The 19,400-nt window shown below is 37.9% G+C and overlaps 2 protein-coding genes across 3 annotated transcripts; one reads left to right on the top strand and one right to left on the bottom strand.

Moving 5' to 3' along the window:
• Positions 1 to 594: 594 nt before the first annotated feature.
• On the bottom strand, positions 595 to 3,826 carry zgc:65997 (uncharacterized protein LOC794398 homolog). Its single transcript, XM_033979700.2, has 4 exons — positions 3,487 to 3,826; positions 1,804 to 1,981; positions 1,597 to 1,691; positions 595 to 823 (listed from the first exon to the last, which is right to left on the bottom strand). Exons 1-4 carry the CDS (start codon positions 3,811 to 3,813, stop codon positions 632 to 634), a joined length of 792 nt encoding a protein of 263 aa, XP_033835591.1. The 5' UTR covers positions 3,814 to 3,826; the 3' UTR covers positions 595 to 631.
• Positions 3,827 to 4,433: 607 nt separating this feature from the next.
• On the top strand, positions 4,434 to 15,450 carry nphp1 (nephronophthisis 1). 2 transcript variants are annotated; one of them, XM_055227457.1, is made up of 20 exons: positions 4,434 to 4,499; positions 4,622 to 4,683; positions 4,755 to 4,815; positions 4,900 to 5,033; positions 5,107 to 5,284; positions 6,588 to 6,689; positions 6,769 to 6,890; positions 7,877 to 7,922; positions 7,987 to 8,074; positions 8,146 to 8,240; positions 8,331 to 8,459; positions 9,884 to 9,958; positions 10,064 to 10,174; positions 10,971 to 11,053; positions 11,469 to 11,545; positions 11,645 to 11,744; positions 13,887 to 13,999; positions 14,089 to 14,162; positions 15,052 to 15,096; positions 15,172 to 15,450. In XM_055227457.1, exons 1-20 carry the CDS (start codon positions 4,434 to 4,436, stop codon positions 15,448 to 15,450), a joined length of 2,040 nt encoding a protein of 679 aa, XP_055083432.1. The 2 variants fall into 2 exon arrangements, with proteins under 2 accessions (XP_055083432.1, XP_055083431.1); XM_055227456.1 differs by having other exon boundaries at positions 4,755 to 4,819; positions 4,904 to 5,033.
• The last annotated feature ends 3,950 nt before the right edge of the window (positions 15,451 to 19,400 follow it).

Below are 19,400 nucleotides of genomic sequence, written 5' to 3'. Positions count from 1 at the left end.
TATACAGCCTGCACTATATATAACATGTAATAGTATATATACACATATACAGAGAATGGTGCTGCTGATGGTTGGTGCGCGTGAGGCTGGATCGTTTTCGGGAAGAATCAGAATGTCAATGTTCCTTGGTGGGCATTTCCATGGCAACAGGAGGGCTCCGTCTGTCTCTAAAGTAAAGATTACAGAACGGGTTAGTATCATTCTTCTAGATGAGGGGCAAATCCAGCGGTGAGATTGTAGGTGACATTATCTCAGCTTGTTTAGGTCCAAAGGTTCAAAAAACACAAACTGGGACTTTGTCTGAACGTAAGGGTAGAAGTTACACAACTGTTTTACACCATATAATATCTATAAAATGGATCTAAGTGTACATTTTTTATTTTATTTTGATAATTTATGTCTGAAATTACGGGCAGGTTTGTGTTTTTTTTTGTTTAGTAATGTGGTTTTGGGTATTTTATGATCATGTAAGTGCGTTAATGTCTGCATATTTACTCTTACACACGATGACTTCCTATGCCTAAGCTTAAAAATATAATGTTCTTTATTGATTTAGCACAGGTCAGCTTAACACATTTACATGATATGAAGTGAAGGCAAAGACGAGCGCATGTTTTCTGAGTTGAAGATGCTACCAGGGCAACTCCGCCCCGTCCCAGCTGTAGGCTTTACCAGTCCGGCTGATATTCAGAGTGTCGATGATGCTCATGAGGCAGTTGACGGAGTGCTCGGTGCTGAACAACTTGTCTTTTGGGACATTCTTGTGATAAGGCCTGGACAGATCTGTGTTCACTGTCCCGGGATGTAAAGACACACACAGCACCTGAAGACAACAGTTCATCTTTGTGAGGACCAGTGGACTGATGTACTGTATTTTCCGGGCTATAAGTCGCACTTTTTTTTTCATAGTTTAGCCGGCGGTGCGACTTAGATGTGGAATTATTAAAATATATAATTACACATCTTCGTTATTGTCACACTGACAACCACACGGGGGCGCTCTAGGCTTGTGTACAGGTATCTACTACTCCTGTACCACTGAAGATTTAAAATTTCAACATTACGGTAATTTAAAAGACGTCTGAGAAAGACTTTTGCTCATGTTCACTAAAAGAAAATCATATTCTGCTGAGTCTGATGAAGCCACTTCCGGAGTTGGTGGATTTGTTCAGAAGCGACACCGAGGATGAAGAATTCAGCCGATTTTTTGATTTGGAGTGAGATCCAGAGTAAAGTTGTTGCTTGTTTTTTATGTTTTATTTATCTGATTAACTGTTAATATCTTACGTTAACAAACCAGACACGTGTTCAGTTCTGTCTGTGCTTCATGTAGCTGAATAAATATAAATGTGTTACGTTAGCATTAGCGTGACGTACTGATATTCAGCCTGTTATTGTTTTTATTATAATTTGCCTTTAAAGATAAAATGTCTGTTCTTGGTCTCGGATTTTGTAACATAAATTTCCCCAAAACTGTGACGTATACTCCAGTGCGACTTTTATATGTTTTTTTCTTCATTATTATGCATTTTTTGGCTGGTGCGACTTATACTCCAGAGCGACGTATAGTCCAGAAAATATCGCACAGTCATTTACCTTGGATTTGCCACGGCCCAGTTCTATGGACAGATTTCTAGTTGCCATATTCAGTGCTGCTTTTGACATTCGATAACTGTACCATCCACCAAGACCTATACAAAGAAAGCAGCATTAACAGGACAACTGACTGATGATGAGTGATAATTTACCCTTGAATGATCCAGAACACCCAGGTACCAAGTAGTATCAGATATTTCTACTCACCATTATCACCAATGGATCCGACTTTTGCAGTAATGTTCACGATGATTCCACTGTGATGTTTAGATTTATTTTCAGGCTGTTGACCAAAACCACCTCCACCTTTCTGCAGAAGTGGCGCAAAATACTTGGCCATGACCAGAGGACCCACTGTGTTTGTCGTCAAGGTAGATATGACGCCCTGTTACAAGATAAAAACAAAAACACTTTAGTCCAGGGCCGGTCCTAGCTTTCAGGAGGGCCTAAGCTGAATTTGTCTCTCGGGCCCCCGACAGTGGATGGTTCAGCTGTTGGTGATTCACATTTGACACATTCTGACTCTGCTCTCATCACCTTGACCAATTGTTTTTGTGTTTATCTGAACAACATCAGACTGAAAACATCCAGAACGTCACAGCTACAATAGTCACAAGAACAGAACACAAACATATAAGGGGAGTTAAGATTTTTAAAATTCTAGACGTGTTTCCAGTAGATTTTAACCCTCTGGTGCACAGCGGTCACTGCAGTGGACAGCCACTAAAACAACTTTCTCTTTAATGCATTGGTTTATGTGGTGGAGCCTCTGGAGTGCTCTCTGCTGCCACACTCCATTGAGATCAATTCAGTGGTCAGTCGGTGTAACTGCAAGTAAATTTCCTCTGGTTTTCTTATTCAGGCCTAAACATTGCATCTAAACAGTGTTGAAATTTCCCCAAAAATGTTTAAATGTTTTTCAAAGCATAAAAAGAAAGATGTGTTTGTATATTTACAATAGAACACAAGTTAATTCATATTTACAGACAGTTCACAATGTTGTTTCATGTCCCGAGAAGAAGAAAAACACTTCAGAAAAAAAAAATCTTGACCAAGGCTTTCAAAATTCATGCATCAGAGGGTTAATGTGTTCCAGTTGGCGACAGTGGGCTTAAATTTACATTATGTCGGGTCCTTGCTCCGGTGTAAACACAGAGCTGCCCTCACCTCTGCCCGACTCAAAAACAAATGTAGCAGATATTTAGCTACTATAGATGTAAAACAAATGGCCCTCAAGAGCCCATACATTTATATTGAAAATAGTATATATCATGTTTTATTGTTAACAGGGCTTGTGTGTTTACAGCAGCTTAAATATCCCTCTAAAACAATTACATTTGTTTTATATCCATAGTAGCTAAATATCTGCTGCTGCTACATTTGTTTATGAGTCGGGCAGCTACGTGTTTACACCCGTACAAGGACTCTTTATAAGAATCAGAAGACTTTTTAATGCCATCGTCAGTGAACACAGCTCACAAACTAGGAACGCTCTTTGGTGATAAAGTGCAACATAAAAAACACTGAATAAGTACAAATAAGGGCATGCATAAGTTAAAAAAGATATATGTTTGTGTTCTGTTCTTGTTACTGTGGTAGATGTGACATTCTGGATGTTTTCAGTCTGATGTTGGACAGATAAACACCAAAACAGCTGGTCAAGGTGATGAGAGCAGAGTCAGAATGTGTCAAAAGTGAATCACCAACAACTGAGCCAGGAGGGGGCCCCAGAGACAAATTCAGCTTAGGACCCCCTGAAAGCTGGGACTGGCCCTGACAGTAAGCCACATAGGGGGGATGACTTAAACCACACATTTAGGCGTGTGAGGGAAGCTTATTTTCCCTCCAGTGTGAGTTTTTATATTTAGATAAAGGCTGTTAGAGTCAGACCTGCGCAGACACATCCCTCAGACTGGTCTCTCCTTTCCCTGAGGGGTGGAGCAGGGCGGAGGAGTTCACGAGCAGGTCCAGACGCCCAAACCTCTGACTGACCACCTCTGAGACACTTCGGATGTCCTGCTCCTGATCCACGTCCAGCCCCAGCAGCGTGACCCTCCCCGCGTGCACAGCAGACAGCGCCTTTAACTCGGATGCCCCGTCAGGATTCCGACACGTGGCGATGACAACGGCTGGACTTTTATTTTTTAAGATGTGTTTGCAGAAAGCGAGCCCCAATCCTCTACTGGCCCCTTGAATAAGCGCAACGGGCGCAGCCATGACTCCAAACAGCAGAGAGTACATAAGAGTGAGTGTAAGAGGCGTTTAAGCTGCAGCTACAGACGAGGAAGACTTTTATAATACAGCAAATTAGTCCACATAATTTAAATAAAAACACTCTGTAGTATTATATGTTAATTGGACTTGTTTTTTAATGTAAATATCCAGTTACAGCACAGGAAATGCACTGAAATATCATTTTTTAATTAAATTGCATTGCGGAAATTAATGTTTTACGAGGTGTACTTAAAGGCAGCACATTTCACAACAAAGGTACAGCGCCCTCTGCCGGTGTTTATGAGGGACACTTACACAACCGCCTCATTTTCGACCAGGGAATCTTGTTTTTTCCTTTTAAATGTGTTACTTTATTCGTTTTTTTTGTATATTTACTGCATAAATACACATAAATCACTTCATCATCATATTATCTCCCGTCTGTCTGTGCGGTTGGTGCTGCTGCAGTTCTACTTCTGTCCTGCAGGTGGCGGCGTTGTACTGTCTGAGCTGGAAAAGGCCGCGAAGAAGAGCGCGCTAAAGGCGGTTGCTTAGCGACCCGTGGAAGCTGCTGGAGCTAAACGAGCTGCTAACGGATGGACCGGGCTTTTTTAGACAAATAAATGGCACCGAAAAGAAAAGGACCTTTACAGTTGATTCACAAAGACGTGGACACGATTAAAAAGAAGGTTTGTTTGACTCTTTATTTCTTTATTTAGTTTATTTTCTCTTTTGTATGAGTGAGATTTCATTACATTAGCACTTGTACTTGTTATAAATAGTATTAATACATAGATTTTTCTGCTTTTAGGTTGATTCTTTAGCGACTGATGTGCGAAACAAGAGTGGACCCACCTCAGATTTAATCCAGAGGTATTTTTTTCATTCATTCATTTCCATTATTATTCTTTACAGTTTAGTTTTTACCTCAGTTATTCAAACAGGTGCCAAGAACTGCAGATAAATGGAGAAAAGACCCTAAAAGCACTTAACGCATTGACAAAGGTTGGTGTAATGTGGCTTCATTTTATAAAATCAAGATGAGATTTGGATGAATTTGCTTTTGAATTTGCTTCTGTGTTGGAAAAGGCAGATGAACCAGCCCCGGTTGGGAACTATGATCAGAGGAAACAAGAGGAAGTAACAAAACTGCAGAACATACTGAAGCTTTTGGAGACATTGTTTTTGGAGCTGTCACCGCCAGGACCCAGCTCGACGACAGAGTCAGCCCCGAGCGCACGTCTGATACGCTCCATGTGGTTACACCTGTCCTAATCAATATAAATCTGTGTTCAGGGACATAACGACTGAAGCTGGTGAGAAAGAGGAGGAAGAGGCAGACGACAGTAATGAGATCAGTGATGAGGATGATGATGAAGACACTGAGGATGTGAGCCCCTCTCAGTCAGACCTCCGCTGTTACACCGTCCTCAGTGACTTCAATGGGGAACAAGAAGGAGATCTGTCTGTGAAGGTAAAGCTGTTCACTTTTACAACATTTTTGGGTGGTGTAGTGGCGTCGTCCCTCCCCTTGAGCATTTGCCTAATGTCTCTGCCCTCTCTTGCCCTGTTTCACGCTACAGTGTCCTGTCCCATAAAGCCTTCCAGCCAGAATTTTGTATTTTTTAAAGTTCTATTTATTTAATACAGGAGTTTTCGTTAGATTTACATAAGTTTACTATTATGTGAAATACCCAGTCAGAACATAATTTGACATATTTGCTTATATATCTGTATTATGTATATTTCTATTATGTGTGAAAAGGATAATATTCCGAAGTAGTACAATAATGAACAATCATTTATATCAATTAATCAAATCAATCAAACTTAATTTTTATTAAGTTTAACAACCAAAGCCGACCAAAGTTCTGCACAACATTAAAAACAACATAAAAAACTATAAACAACATACAAATAGGTCAACAAAGCACATTACACCATTAAAATAAAGAAAGTGTCACAGAGCCACTAAGTGTTAAAAGCCATTCTAAATGAGTAGGTTTTAAGTTTGGCTTTGAACAAAGGCAGGTCAGTGATGGAACATAACTCAATGGGCAAAGAGTTCCAGACTGAAAATCAGAGCTATGCTAATCTAAACAAAAGGACGTAAAAGATAATAAATAGATAAAAAGATAGAGATGAGGCCCAAATACTAACCTTCCATCAGGAGCCCACGGGAGAAGCCCCGGCAGCCGCAAACGCCCACTGCTCTGGGCACAGAGCGAAGAGGAAACACTGGAGAGTCTGAAAGTGATAAAACAAAATGATTTAAAATTTAAGAACTAGAATTAAGAATGTAATATAAAATAAATAAGTATTATCAGTGCATGTAATAATAAATAAATACAATTAAAATTACAGATATCAGGGCAAGAAACTCAAGTAAAAGTAAAAGTATCACCTGAAAAAATCTACTTCAGTAAAAGTATTAAAGCACCTGTTTAAAAATGTACTTAAAGATTAAAAAGTAAAAGTATTTTGTGCAGATTTTGAGATTTAATAAAGCTTCAAATGTAGTGATTTTGAACTGAATCAGTTTTTTTGTTTTTTTTCTGCAGTTGTTTTTATTTATATATTTTTGTTTGTTCAAATTATGAACCTTTACTTTTCATTACAGTTCAAAAATGTAGTGGAGTAAAAGTAAATGTATCCACAAAAATTTTACTCATGTTTAACTTAAGTACATATTTTAGGTTTCTGTAATTTACTGAAGTACTTTACTACTTGTACTTCACTGGTCCTGAGTCATGAAATACTCTTGTTCTTGGCTGCAGAGAGGAGAAGTTTTGACCATTATTAGAAAAACAGCTGATGGATGGTGGCTTGCCCAAAACGCTGGAGGAAGCAGAGGAGTAGTGCCAAAAACCTTTTTAAAAGTAAGTTCCATATTTCAAATGTTATATTAATTTAATCATTAGGAAACGGACGTCTCACTCAATCCAAATCATATTTCAGTTTGGCCTCGGCGTGAGCGAAGAGGAAGAGAGTGACGATGACGAAGGTGGCAGTGATGAAATGGAGGACGTCCCAGAAAAATCAGATGAAGAAAAATGTGGAGATGCCGAGAACAGACAAAGGTTTAACTGAATCAAAAACAGCTCCATCTGATTAAACCATAGACTGTGTGTATAAATAAACCTTTTAAATAAACCAAGCCTCCTACATACAGTCTATGGATTAATCACATGGATGTTATTTTTCTTTCTTTCTTTCTTTTTTTATTCTTTTTTATTTTTTATTTTATTTATTATTATTCTTTTTTTCATTATTTTATACTCATTTAACATATAATAAAAAGGACAAAAATAAAGAATAAATAAATAGTAAAGAAAAAGCAGGTGCAGGAAGAGGCAAAAAACTCAAAGAGCTTATATTAAAGTCTCCACCTCATGAACACATCAAACTGAACAATTTAGCCGTGCATTAGTTAAAAAAATACATTTACGGTCCTTTAAAAAAATAAAATAAAAAACATTCAATTCAAACATGGATTAAAATTCAATTAATCATCCAACAATAGAAAGATTATCAAACATTATCATGTAATATCAAACATTTCCTTAAACTCTTTTTAAATGACGTTTCTGGTTTGCATCATGAGTCAGATCTGTGCACCGGCTCCACACTTTAGACATATTTCTGTGTCTCAGGCCAAACTGGAACATGTAAATTGTAATTCTTTTTATTTTTTATGTATTGATTTTGTTATCATACCAATTTAAAAAAAAAAAACTGATTGCAAAAAAAATAATGATAACAAAATCAAGATAAAATAAATCAAAATCTAAATAAATAAATAAATAAACAAAATAAAAATCCCCACAAATTGCGGTTTTGAGGAGCATTATATCTATGAATCTCTGAGTTAGTTTTGATGTAAAATTTGAAATGTTCCGGGATGGTGGCTCTGTTATAAAGAATTGTTATTTATCAGATGTGTCTTTTTATAAATACATCATAAATATTAAGAGCTTGTACAATAAATGAGCATAAGATGTGGCACAGAATGAGCCACACGTTTTTGCATCATCAGTGTTTTCTCTTCTGCTCCATCTCCTGACAGCACTCCTCACTCCAACTGGTCTACGGTGAGAAAAGCCTTGTCTGAGGTTTGTATTTGCTCATTTTGTAGCTCCTCCCATAACGTAAAGGCTCATGTTCAATGTGTTTTAGATCGATGCGACTGACGTCCTCTCTGCCATGGGAGCGATACCTTCAGGATTCAGACCATCAACCCTCAACAAACTGCTCACAGAAGAAGGTGATTCGAGCACAATGTTTGTTTCGATTTAGAAGTTATCAAATCTATAATTACGTTCATATATTCGACAGGCATAAAATACAAAGGAAGTCATTACCTCCAGCCTGAACTCAGTGAATCCCAGCTCTCGTTTAAAGACCTCTTCTTGGACCCAGACTCGGGCAGAGTGAGAGCAGAACAAATGCGGAGCAAATGTGATCTCTGAAAGTAATTTGAAAAATGTATTTATTCAAATGATGTCTTTTCTGGTGCGCAGGTCCGCCCTCGACAGGTTAAAGTTAACGTTTGTTTCACTCTGTGGAGCTGTAAGCAGATTCCGACGCCTGGAGTGGGAGTCCAGGTCCTCAGTCGACACGTCCACCTCTGCGCCTTCGACGGGAATCAGGTCACGAGCATTCACGTCATTTATTTCAGTTTTTATTTATTTATTTAATTTTTTTTGTCGTCATATACACCACCAGTCAAATGTCTGGACACACCTTCTCATTCAGTATTTTTTTTCTTTATTTTTACTACTTTCTACATTTTATATACATGCAGAAAACATCAAATATATGAAGTAAGATATATGGAATTATATAGTATAGAAAAAAGTAAATACTAAATATTTTCTACATTTTTTATATATATATTCTCATCCTTTATATATTTTATTTTTTTCTTTGCTAGATAATTCCATACATCTTTCTTCATATAGTTGTTGTCTTCTGTGTGTATAAATGTAGAAAGTAGTTCAAATAAAGACAAAAAAATAAAGAAAAAACAGAGTGAGAGGGTCCTGTGTCCAGACTTTTTTCATGGTGTTTAAACCTACACAACCAGTCAGAAGTTTGGACATTCATTTGTTTTTCTTAATTTTTCACTACATTTAATATATACACAGAATACATCAAATATATGAGGTAACATATATGGAATTGTGCAGTAAAGAAAAAAAGTGAAATAACTACTAAATATTTTTTGACAAAGGGAAACCACTTTGAGGATTTGAATATAAATATTTTCTCTTTACTACATAATTCCATATATCTTACTTCATAGATTTGATGTCTTCTGTGTGTATATAAAATGTAAAAAGTAGTGAAAATAAATTAAAAAAACATTGAATGAGAGGGTGTGTGTAGACTTTTGACTGGCCGTGTATAGTTGTGAAATAGTCCAGAAAATACGGTATGTTTTTTAAAAATATGAATAGTGTAATTATCATTTTAAACAGTTTATAGAATACAGCAGCTTCAAACTCAGTGTCATTTACTGATGTTATTATCCACCTTATTCGGCCCCGCCCACTTTAGCCCTAAATGCTCCTAAACCGCACGTTCTTTGTGGTGGTCCGCTAAATTTCAGTCATTTCAATGGAGAATTTGAGACAAGTTTTGCCTCTAAAATCTGACAGAAAGTCGGTTCAATTGTGTAAAACGTTCAGTGTTCATGTGAGCAACAAGTCGACATTGCTCCGACTCTGGAGGCTTTAAAACAGCTCTGTAGTCCATTTAAACGTGTGTACTGTCAAGATCAGCAGCCTCACACAAAATAATACAACCTGAATGAAGATGGCGGCGCCCATGGCAACGTCCAGAATAAGAAAGTTGAAAACAGCTAAAAAAAAACAAAAACGTTTTGCTTATATGCCATGTTTAGAATATCATGTGCAGTAAAACATTTGAATAAGCTACAAAAACAGATAAATAAATAAATAAACTAACTTGCTGCATAATTCTTTCCAATGAGGATAAAACGTGACATTTCTGAACAACTTATTTGATTGTAAAATATATGAAACTCTTAAAGTTTTTATCTGTATTTCAGGTGTTAAGTAACATCCACACGGTCAGAGCGACTTACAGCCCCAAGAATCCAAAGACCTGGACCTTCTCACCGAGGGTAAGACAAAGACTCTGTGAATGTAGAATGTTCTTCAGACCAAACTGAGACTCGTCTTAATGAAAATAGAGTTTCAGTCGTTTTACTGCTGTGTGTTTGTGGCAGATGACGGGGATCCTGCCCACTCTGCTCCATGGAGACTGTTTTCTACGCTCCGACTCATCCTCTCCGGATCTCGGCATCCTCTTTGAACTGGGAGTCACTTTTATAAGAAATGTAAGACACACATTTATTTAATACAGATAATTATTACAGGATCATTAAGAAGATTTCACACTGCTCACTGCTCTAATATGAGTAATTCAGCGATAATTGGACCTAATCGAGCCTGAAGTACAGTAAGGCTCAGTGCAGTACATCCAGAACACTGCAGCTCGGGTCCTGACTAGAACCAGGAAGTACTTCACACATGTGTCCTGTACTCAGGTCTAGAACCAGGAAGTACTTCACACTACACCTGGACTACACCAGAACTACACTGGGACTAAAACTGGACTAAAATGGGACTAAAATAAGACTAAAGAGGACTAAACCAGGACTAAACCAGGACTAAACCAGGACTAAACCAGGACTAAACCAGGACTAAACCAGGACTAAACCAGAGCTCAACCAGGACTAAACCAGAGCTCAACCAGGACTAAACCAGGACTAAACCAGGACTAAACCAGGACTAAACCAGGACTAAACCAGGACTAAACCAGGACTAAACCAGGACTAAACCAGGACTAAACATGTTGAATCAGTGTTTCACTTTTGTTCAGTTTAAACCTGGAACATTCTTCCTGAAGATGTGACTCAGGCCTCGACTTTGACCATGTTTAAATCCAGACTCAAACGGTTCTGTTTATCTGTGCATGTGCCTCTTCTCTTTTAATGTTGATTTTATGATGATTATTTATGTTTTGATTTGTCGTATTGTGATTTTAATGTCTTTCTTATTCTATAAATCACTTTGAATTACTGTGTGGACCAAATGTGCTGTACAAATAAACTTCCTTTGCCTAATTTTCAGTCAACCGGTGAAAGAGGAGACCTGAGTTGTGGCTGGGCTTTTCTGAAGCTGATGGATGACAGTGGAAACCTGCTTCCCAATAGGTGCTGTTTCAAACATGTTGGATTTTCTTTATATTTTTGAATTTAGAAATGATCAAAAATGACAATAGTTCTTTTAAAGGTTCAATATTACTCTATTTTCTGATCTATGTTCTAATGTTGTTTCCCCATTTAAACAGACCTGGAGTTGTGTTTTTTTTGTTTCATTCACACATGTTTATCACATAAACCCTGCATGACAATTACCACGTCATGACATCACAAGGTGGAACTGAGCATTTTGAGTTTTGGAGATGTTTGAATAACACTTTATTATTAGTCTGTAACACGTGTGAATGAAACAAAACACAACTCCAGGTCTGTTTTTGAGGAGGAAACGACATTATAACATGACTAAAACCTCACAAGAGTCAATTCTACATAATATCGGATCTTTAAAGTTCTGTTTCATGTGTAGAACCTACGAACTTCCAGTTAACGGTGGGACGCCCTATGAGAAAGACGTGGCAGTGGAAGCTTCCGTCAACAAAGGATGTAAGACTCTGAATTAAATCTGTTATTAAAATGGTTTTGTATTTTTCTTATACACTGCACAAACTCTTAAGACTCTATTTACTCCCTCTTCTTTTTCAGCCCCGACCGGTGTTTTCCAGCAGATGCTCCAGTCCAGACGACAGCCCAAACTCATTATTAAACTGAAATCTGCCGACAGCCGCACCAGGACACAGCTGAGGTGAGGGACAGACATACGATCGTTTATTTATCGGATAGCGACACAATTTGGGGGGAAAAATCCATCGTGATTATAGTCGCAATTTATATTTCAGATCAGGACTGAGAATTCACACTGTCCAGTTTAAATCAGACCTATTCTGCAAAATGGATTTTTCATATCTTATTTTGTATCTTGCTCTTGAGTACCCCTTCTAATCATATAATGGTGTTTTTTTGGGTAGTTTTCTTACTAATACAGCCACTTATAACAATTACATTTTCTTATTTAACGATAAATATGTCAAACACAAACATTATTAAAGTAAATTGTATTACTAAGAACATTTTAGGTTCGAGTACAATTCAATTAAATCAATCTGAGACCAGTTTAAATACCCCCTGGCAAGTGCCCATAGATTGTATGCTGTAAATTTCAGTCTATAGCGCGCAGCTGAATTTAAGCGGCTAAATTTTAAGAGAAATTCAAGTAATAATAATAATAATAATAATAATACATTTTATTTATAACGCACTTTACATTCAAACAACAAATCTCAAAGTGCTACAGTAAAAAAGACATTAAAAACAGAAGACAATTAACATTAAAAAGAGAAGACAATTGGTGTAAAAGCAATAAAACAATAGCCAGGTGTTTAACTGTAGGCCAAGGTAAAAAGGTAAAGTTAATATTTATATTTCAGATCAGGACTGAGAATTCACAACGCCTGGTTTAAATCAGACCTATTCAGCAAAATGGCCTTTTCAGAGCTTTGAACCGTGTTATAGTTGTTTCTTTTTCATTGACTGTCTGAAGTTGTATTTGGAGTGATTTGTGCATGTTTGAGTCATCTTTAATCTCTTATTTTTCGAGACACCATTTTGCGGATTAACCCCGTTTTCCCCGCCACCGTACGCCCACTGTTTGTTCTTCAGGTTTATTTTCTTACTCAATGATACACGTAGGATTTGGCAGCGTCGCATAGTCATTTTGGTACAAATTTTTAAAAATCCTCTACATGCTTATGCTAGTGAGATGTGCAGCTGTCCATAGGGGGCGCCAACAGCTCCACAGCTCTTTGTTGTTCTAACGCAGAAGTCAGTGAACTTGTTTGTTTTATTAAGTCGTTTTAGATGAATATTATGATTTAAAATGTGAAAAATATAACATAATGATCCCCGGGTGTCACAGATTATAACTCTAGAGCGACACAAGCACAACAGAGCTGAATTAAAGAGAGCTCGCCTCCACCTGCTTCTCTCCGTAGAGATGTTATTGCTTTGTTTAGAATGTATGAGTCCACAGTCTGGCATTAAACGTACTGTACCTATCTCCATGGAGACAGAACAGCACATAGCACCACCAAATTATAGGGTCTAGTCTGTGGAGAGGCGAGAGTCCACTCATAATTTAACTGAATCTACATTCCCCGGGGGTGTGGCGCTAACTGTAGGCTCTCCCCTGTCTGAGGTGTGTTAAGACTTTAATCTGAGTTTTATTTTACCATAATCTGATCATAAAGAACTGGTCCAACTGGAATTTCTGACAGGTGATCTGATTTGTGCCGTTAAACACATATAACATTACAGTTACAGTTTTTCTCTTAGTCTCTCTCACCTTTTTGTTGAGAGATGAACAGTTAGTCTTTGCGATTTGATCATTTAACAAAAAAAAGAAGTTTAAATGTATCTTTATTTCTACAGAGAGAGAGACGCCCTCTTCAAATACAGAGAAAATACAACAAAACTAACATTTAAGTCCATTTAAAACATTAAAAACAGGAGCAGATGTGAGTTTAAATGTTTATCACAAGATTATTAAAATGCATTTGCGGCACTAAAGTAAAGTAAATTTTGCTTGTGCTTGAAATATATTGTATTTTTGAGAAGGAAAAACATTCAAAAGCTTTTTCCCCTTTCAGTTCTAATGGACCAGTCCCTTAGGCTCATACAATATAATCACGACATCTTAGATTAAAAGTTTATGTATCAAAGTTCAAAAAGCAAGTGAGATATTGAGTCTATCGTCGAAGTCTCTTATAAATACATTTTATACAGTGTTGTTCTCTTCTGACAGATAGCGATGGCCACTTTTACTTTTTCATTTCAGTGCAGTGACGGGTTTTATATTAACAGCTCTATTTTGCGTTGTGTTTCTCGTCAGCCTGCTCCCAGACACTCTGCTTCACTGTCTGAGCTGCGTCCACGTCCTGACTCTGCACAGACAGCTGCTGGCCGACGCCCTTCTGATGGACAGGCCCACGATGCAGAGCGCAGGTACACAGCCAAACGAGTATATATAGTATGTCATATAAAGTACTACGTTCCATTTAACATCACAGGACACGCACTGTTTCTCTGTGTAGATCTGATCTGCAGCCCGGTTCTTGCCACGTTTCCTCAGCTTTTGGATCAGCCCGATCTGCTGGATGCTCTCAGGGTAAACGGAGTATTTCATTATTTCATTATTTCACGGCAATACAGATTACACTCAGCAAATTCAACTGGTTTTGTTCTGAAAAATGTGCCCGTTCTCCTGGTAAGATGATGATTAAAACATTATACAGTAAATAAAGAAAAAATAAACCTATTGTTATTACTAGGGCTGCAATGATTCATCAGAATAATCATTTTTTATTATAACAAAGACAGAAAAATTATTCAGTTTAAATGTTTTTCACCCCTATGTCCCTAATACAATTTTTTGTTAATAAATATTGTCCATCTAGAAGCCTTCAGTCTCCATATTTCAACTTTTATTTTGTTAAAATGTATTTAAAGGTCCAATATTACGGAAAATTGACTCTTGTAGCTTTAAGCCATGTTCTAATGCTGTTACCTCTTCAAAAACAGACCTGGAGTTGTGTTTTATTTCATTCACACATGTTTGAGTAACACTTTATTATTAGTCTGTTACATCTCCAAAGCTCAAAATGCTCTGTTCCACCTTATGATGTCATGAAGTGGTAGTTTTCAAATTAACAGCTAACTTTTACCTGAAAAGGTAAACGTTAGCTGAAATGATCCAAATGATTCTAGTGAAGGTGCGTGGAGTTCAAAAACACAGTGGAGCACTTCCTGTTTTACCACATGATGACATCACAAGGTGGAACAGAGTGTTTCTGTTTGAGAGAAGAAACAAAACACAAGTCCAGGTCTGTTTGTGATGAGGAAACAACATTAAAACAGATCAGAAAATAGCGTAATATGGGCCTTTTAAATCAGCAGTGCACAATAGAATTACTTTTTGACTAATTTAACAATTATTGGGCAAAAAATGTATACGTTTGTAGAGTCGATGATGAACACACTTTCACTCTTTTCTCTAGAGCGCCTGGATGGACGCCGACTCCAGCATGAGCAGATCACAGCGGGTTCGTGACGCTATTTCAAAGATCCGACGTCTTAAATCCGCTCGCATTTGTAAATAATTGTTCTTTTGTCTGTAGAGAAACCAGTCCCACGTGAAGCAGGAGTTCTACAGAGTCTACATGTCGTCTGTCTACTTCCTCCTCCACTGCCCCGCGCTGCCGAGCTACCGCTGGGCCGACCCCACCGCGGAGGAGCAGAGAGCGCGGGTCATTTACACCACACTGGACTCACTCAAACACAAGCAGCAAAACAGCGAGACACTAGGGGGCGCTGACGTCTACCTGAGCCCGGACCACGAGCACCTGGCCTTTGATATCTCAGAGTGCAGCTTTGACCTCCTCAGTGTCGCAAGGTAACGGCAGGAGGGTCAGGTTTTAGCGTTTGAGTCTTAATCAGTCACAGTAATAAAGAAAATTAGGACAAATTGATAGATTCCAGATTAGAACTGTTTGGGGAAAAGTCTTTATCGAGTCACAGAAACTTTATATTTCCTGAAAGCAGAGATGAAAACCTCACTAAACTAAAGATTTAACACCAGCTGTGGTCTAGTTAAACCCTTTGACTCCTCCAAAATATTACAAAATATTTACAAGAGCCAAATAAAATCTATAAAAACATGTTTCACCACCTGCTTAAAACTTTTGCACAGATCTCAGTGAGCCACATAAACTCTATAAATCAAAAGTTTGGACACATCCTCTCTTTTAGTGTGTGTTTTTTTTACTACTTTTTACATTTTAAATACACACAGGAGACATCAAATATATGAAGTAATATATATAGAATTATGTAGTAAAGAAAAAAGTAAAAAAAAACACCCTAATAAATATTTTTCGATAAAGCAAAGGTTGGCTATTTGGAGGATTTGAATCTAAAATATATATAAAAAAATTACCATGCATCAATTTTCTTCCCTTTATCCGGAGGCACAAGTCTAAGTACTTCCCTCGTCCTAGACACTTCCTCCAGTGGGACCACCAAGTGTTCCCAGGCCAGTCGAATTTACATAAACCTTTTTTCTTTACTACATAATTCCATGTATCTTGCGTCATATATTTGATGTCTTTTGTGTGGATATAAAAATATAGAAAGTTGTAGAAATAAAGGAAAAAAAAAAAACATTGAATGAAATCAGAGGGTGTGTCTCAACCTTTGCCCGGTCGAGTATGCACACGGTACTTGTTCAGATGTCAGATATTCTCGTTCTAATTCAGATTACTAAAGGAATTCAAAAAAAGCAGCTCATAATAATGCGAAGAGATTTTATATTTTGATGTTATCCCTTGTGTAAATTGACTTTGTAATAAACATTCTCGTACACAGATGCCGTCTTTTCCACTGAATGAGCATGAAGTGCATCCCACCCTTTAGTTCAACATGAGAGTGAGGTAGTGTAGGGTTACAGGTGAAGGGGCGTGGCCTGGATGAATGATCAGGGCCCGGTCTTTTTATAGGCGGCTATAAAAGCAGCTGTGGCGGAGCGCGGAGGACGGACGGGCGCAGACGGGCTTAGGTCATGAGACGGTTACTATTTCACTTATGACAACCAGCACAATGATGGACACTTTGAATAGAGTTTGAACACGGCATCGGGTTACCAGGAAAACGGGCTCTTGTTCCCAACTCACATGACACACAACATTATAAGTGATAAGTAATGGAAGGATGTAGTACTACAAAGCAACAAGTACTAAGAGGAAGTACTCTTCACTAATCCTTAAGATACTGTTACTTCAATTAACACGGTGAACGGCCATGTTTTTATATTTATTTTCCACCTTCTAGGGACCACTCACTCATTACACAGTACACAGACACTGGGGGGAGGGGGGTTAAGTGTCTTGCCCAAAGACACAACAACTAACTAACTCTTAAACCAATTATTTTTTATGTCCAGAGCGGGATTTAAACCCCCAACCTTCAGATCAGTGGACAAACTCTCTACTAACTAAGCTACATCTGCCCCAATAAAACAAAAACTCATCAAAACTGTCTCAAAATGCTCACACAGGAACTTTAACTGCCATGTCAATCTTCTCTGGCAACAAACGGACAAATTTAATTCATGTAAAACAAAACATGTAGTTGTAGAAGGAATCATAGCATTTAAATGAAATTAGATCTATAAATGACACATCTATTTAATATGTACTATCAGGGCCGGTTCAGACTATAAGCAGACTGAGCAGCTGCAAAGGGCACCAAGGCCACTAGGGGGACCCCAAGAGAGCATACATTTATATTGAAAAACATGTAATATATCAAGTTTTATTGTTAACAGGGCTTGTGTATTTACAGCAGGAGCCTAAATATCTTCCTCAAACGATTACATTTGTTTTATATCTATAGTAGTGAAATATCTGCTGCTGCTACGTTTGTTTTTGAGTCGGGCAGAGGTGAGGGCAGCTCTGTGTTTACACCGGAGCAAGGACCCGACATAATGTAAATGTAAGTCCACTGTCGACAACTGAAACACATTAAAATCCACCAGAAACTTGTCTAGAGTCTTAAAAATCTTGACCCCCCTTATATTTGTGTTCTGTTCTTGTGACTGTGATAGTTGTGACATTTTGGATGTTTTCAGTCTGATGTTGGTCAGATAAACACAAATACAATTGGTCAAAATGATGAGAGCAGAGTCAGAATGTGTCAAATGTGAATCACCCACAGCTGAGCCATCCACTGTTGGGTGCCCGAGAGACAAATTCCCTCTGTTTAGTATGAACTGTTATGATATATTACATCATTATGGTCCGTTTGCCATTTTAAACTGAACTCATAATGCCCCATATCAGGCAGTTTGGACGAAGAAATCTACTGAATTATTATAACTATTTCAAGACTGGAAAAATGTCTGTGTTATCCCTCAGTTTTCCAAGTATCATCCCTGTTCAAATCTGTCACTCTTACGTCTATTTGCCCTCCTGACAGATTTGAAATGTTCTTTTACTATTGAAATACTGCTTGTAATCAGGAGAGAGGTCATTCCGGAGCTGGGTTTTACGTCCTCGTTTGATCTCAAGAGGACGACACACAGAGCAGTGGTCCAAAAAGCCTTTTAACATCGTCCTAAAGCGCTAAGTGCCCGAGCCGCAGACCGCTCTCTGATGGAGCTGATGCTGGGCCTGTATTTCCACATTCCAGCGCAGCTTTTGTTTGGTCAGTATTGTGTTGTTAACTGGGTTACCTTCCAGAGTACGGATGGTTTATTTCTAACCTTTAAGCCCCTCACGAACACAGTATTTCAACAGTGTTCACAAGACTAATGTGTTATTGTTGTTATTATGTGGTCCAAGCTGTCTACTGCAAATGAGTTTTAGAACATGATACAAGAAATGTTTAGTAGGCAAAGCAAGGCAAATGTATTTGTATAGCACAGTGTGTACACAAAATAATTCAAAGTACTTCACAGAATTATAAGTATTAAAAGGTCAGTGGTGTTTAAAGGGCCCGTTGAACGTTTAAAGCAGGTGTGTCGAGCTCATTTTCACCGAGGGCCACATCAACAAAATGGTTGCTCTCAAAGGGACAGATGTAACGGTAAGATAAATGTAACTATGTTTTAATCTTGTTAATTAACCGTTTCTATATTTATTACTTATTCAAGTTACAAATATCGCATATGGATTTGCATAGACATGGAAAAAATGGCTGTTTAACTGTGTATCTCCTGATAAACTCGCATACCTTTTAAGTTGCTTTGTCGCGGGCCACATAAAATGACGTGGCGGGCCGCATTTGGCCCACGGGCCTTAAGTTTGACACGTGGTTTAAAGGGTCCATTTTACACCATTTTCTGATCTATGTTTTAAAGTTGTTTCCTCGTCACAAACAGACCTGGAGTTGTGTTTTGTTTTATTCATTTGTTCAACGCACAAACAAACCTGCATATTTAGACTTGAGTTTTTCTCTCAAACAGAAAACACTCTATTTTACCTTGTGATGTCATCAAGTTGTAATACAGGAAGTGCTCCACTGTGTTTTTAAACTTCATACACCTTCACTAGAATCATTTGGATGATTTCAGCTCTGGAGTTGCCACTTATCTCTGCTGAACTAAAGGTAAAAGGAGCTGTTCTACTTGAAAACTACCACTTCATGACATCACAAGGTGGAACGGAGCATTTCAAGCTTTGGAGATGTAACAGACTAATAATAAAGTGATACTCAAACATGTGTGAATGAAACAAAACACAACTCCAGGCCTGTTTTTGACGAGGAAACAGCATTAGAACACGACTGTAAGCTCACAAGAGTCAATTCTGTGTAATATAGAACCTTTAAATTTAGCAGAATAAGACATTTT

The sequence above is a fragment of the Periophthalmus magnuspinnatus genome, chromosome 15 (assembly GCF_009829125.3).
Source record: "Periophthalmus magnuspinnatus isolate fPerMag1 chromosome 15, fPerMag1.2.pri, whole genome shotgun sequence".
In the NCBI taxonomy this organism is placed as follows: Eukaryota; Metazoa; Chordata; class Actinopteri; order Gobiiformes; family Gobiidae; genus Periophthalmus; species Periophthalmus magnuspinnatus.
This window is presented reverse-complemented; position numbering and strand designations above follow the sequence as displayed.

Bases quoted from the DNA above. Each gene is read 5' to 3' on its own strand.
- zgc:65997 (XM_033979700.2), bottom strand. From the start codon at position 3,813: ATGGCTGCGCCCGTTGCGCTTATTCAAGGGGCCAGTAGAGGATTGGGG. The intron at 1,692-1,803 runs GTGAGTAGAAAT...TTCTTTGTATAG, and splicing joins CGGATCCATTGGTGATAATG to GTCTTGGTGGATGGTACAGT. The intron at 824-1,596 runs GTAAATGACTGT...TGTTGTCTTCAG, and splicing joins TGGGCCGTGGCAAATCCAAG to GTGCTGTGTGTGTCTTTACA.
- nphp1 (XM_055227457.1), top strand. From the start codon at position 4,434: ATGGCACCGAAAAGAAAAGGACCTTTACAGTTGATTCACAAAGACGTG. The intron at 6,690-6,768 runs GTAAGTTCCATA...ATCATATTTCAG, and splicing joins TGCCAAAAACCTTTTTAAAA to TTTGGCCTCGGCGTGAGCGA. The intron at 15,097-15,171 runs GTTCGTGACGCT...TTTTGTCTGTAG, and splicing joins GCATGAGCAGATCACAGCGG to AGAAACCAGTCCCACGTGAA.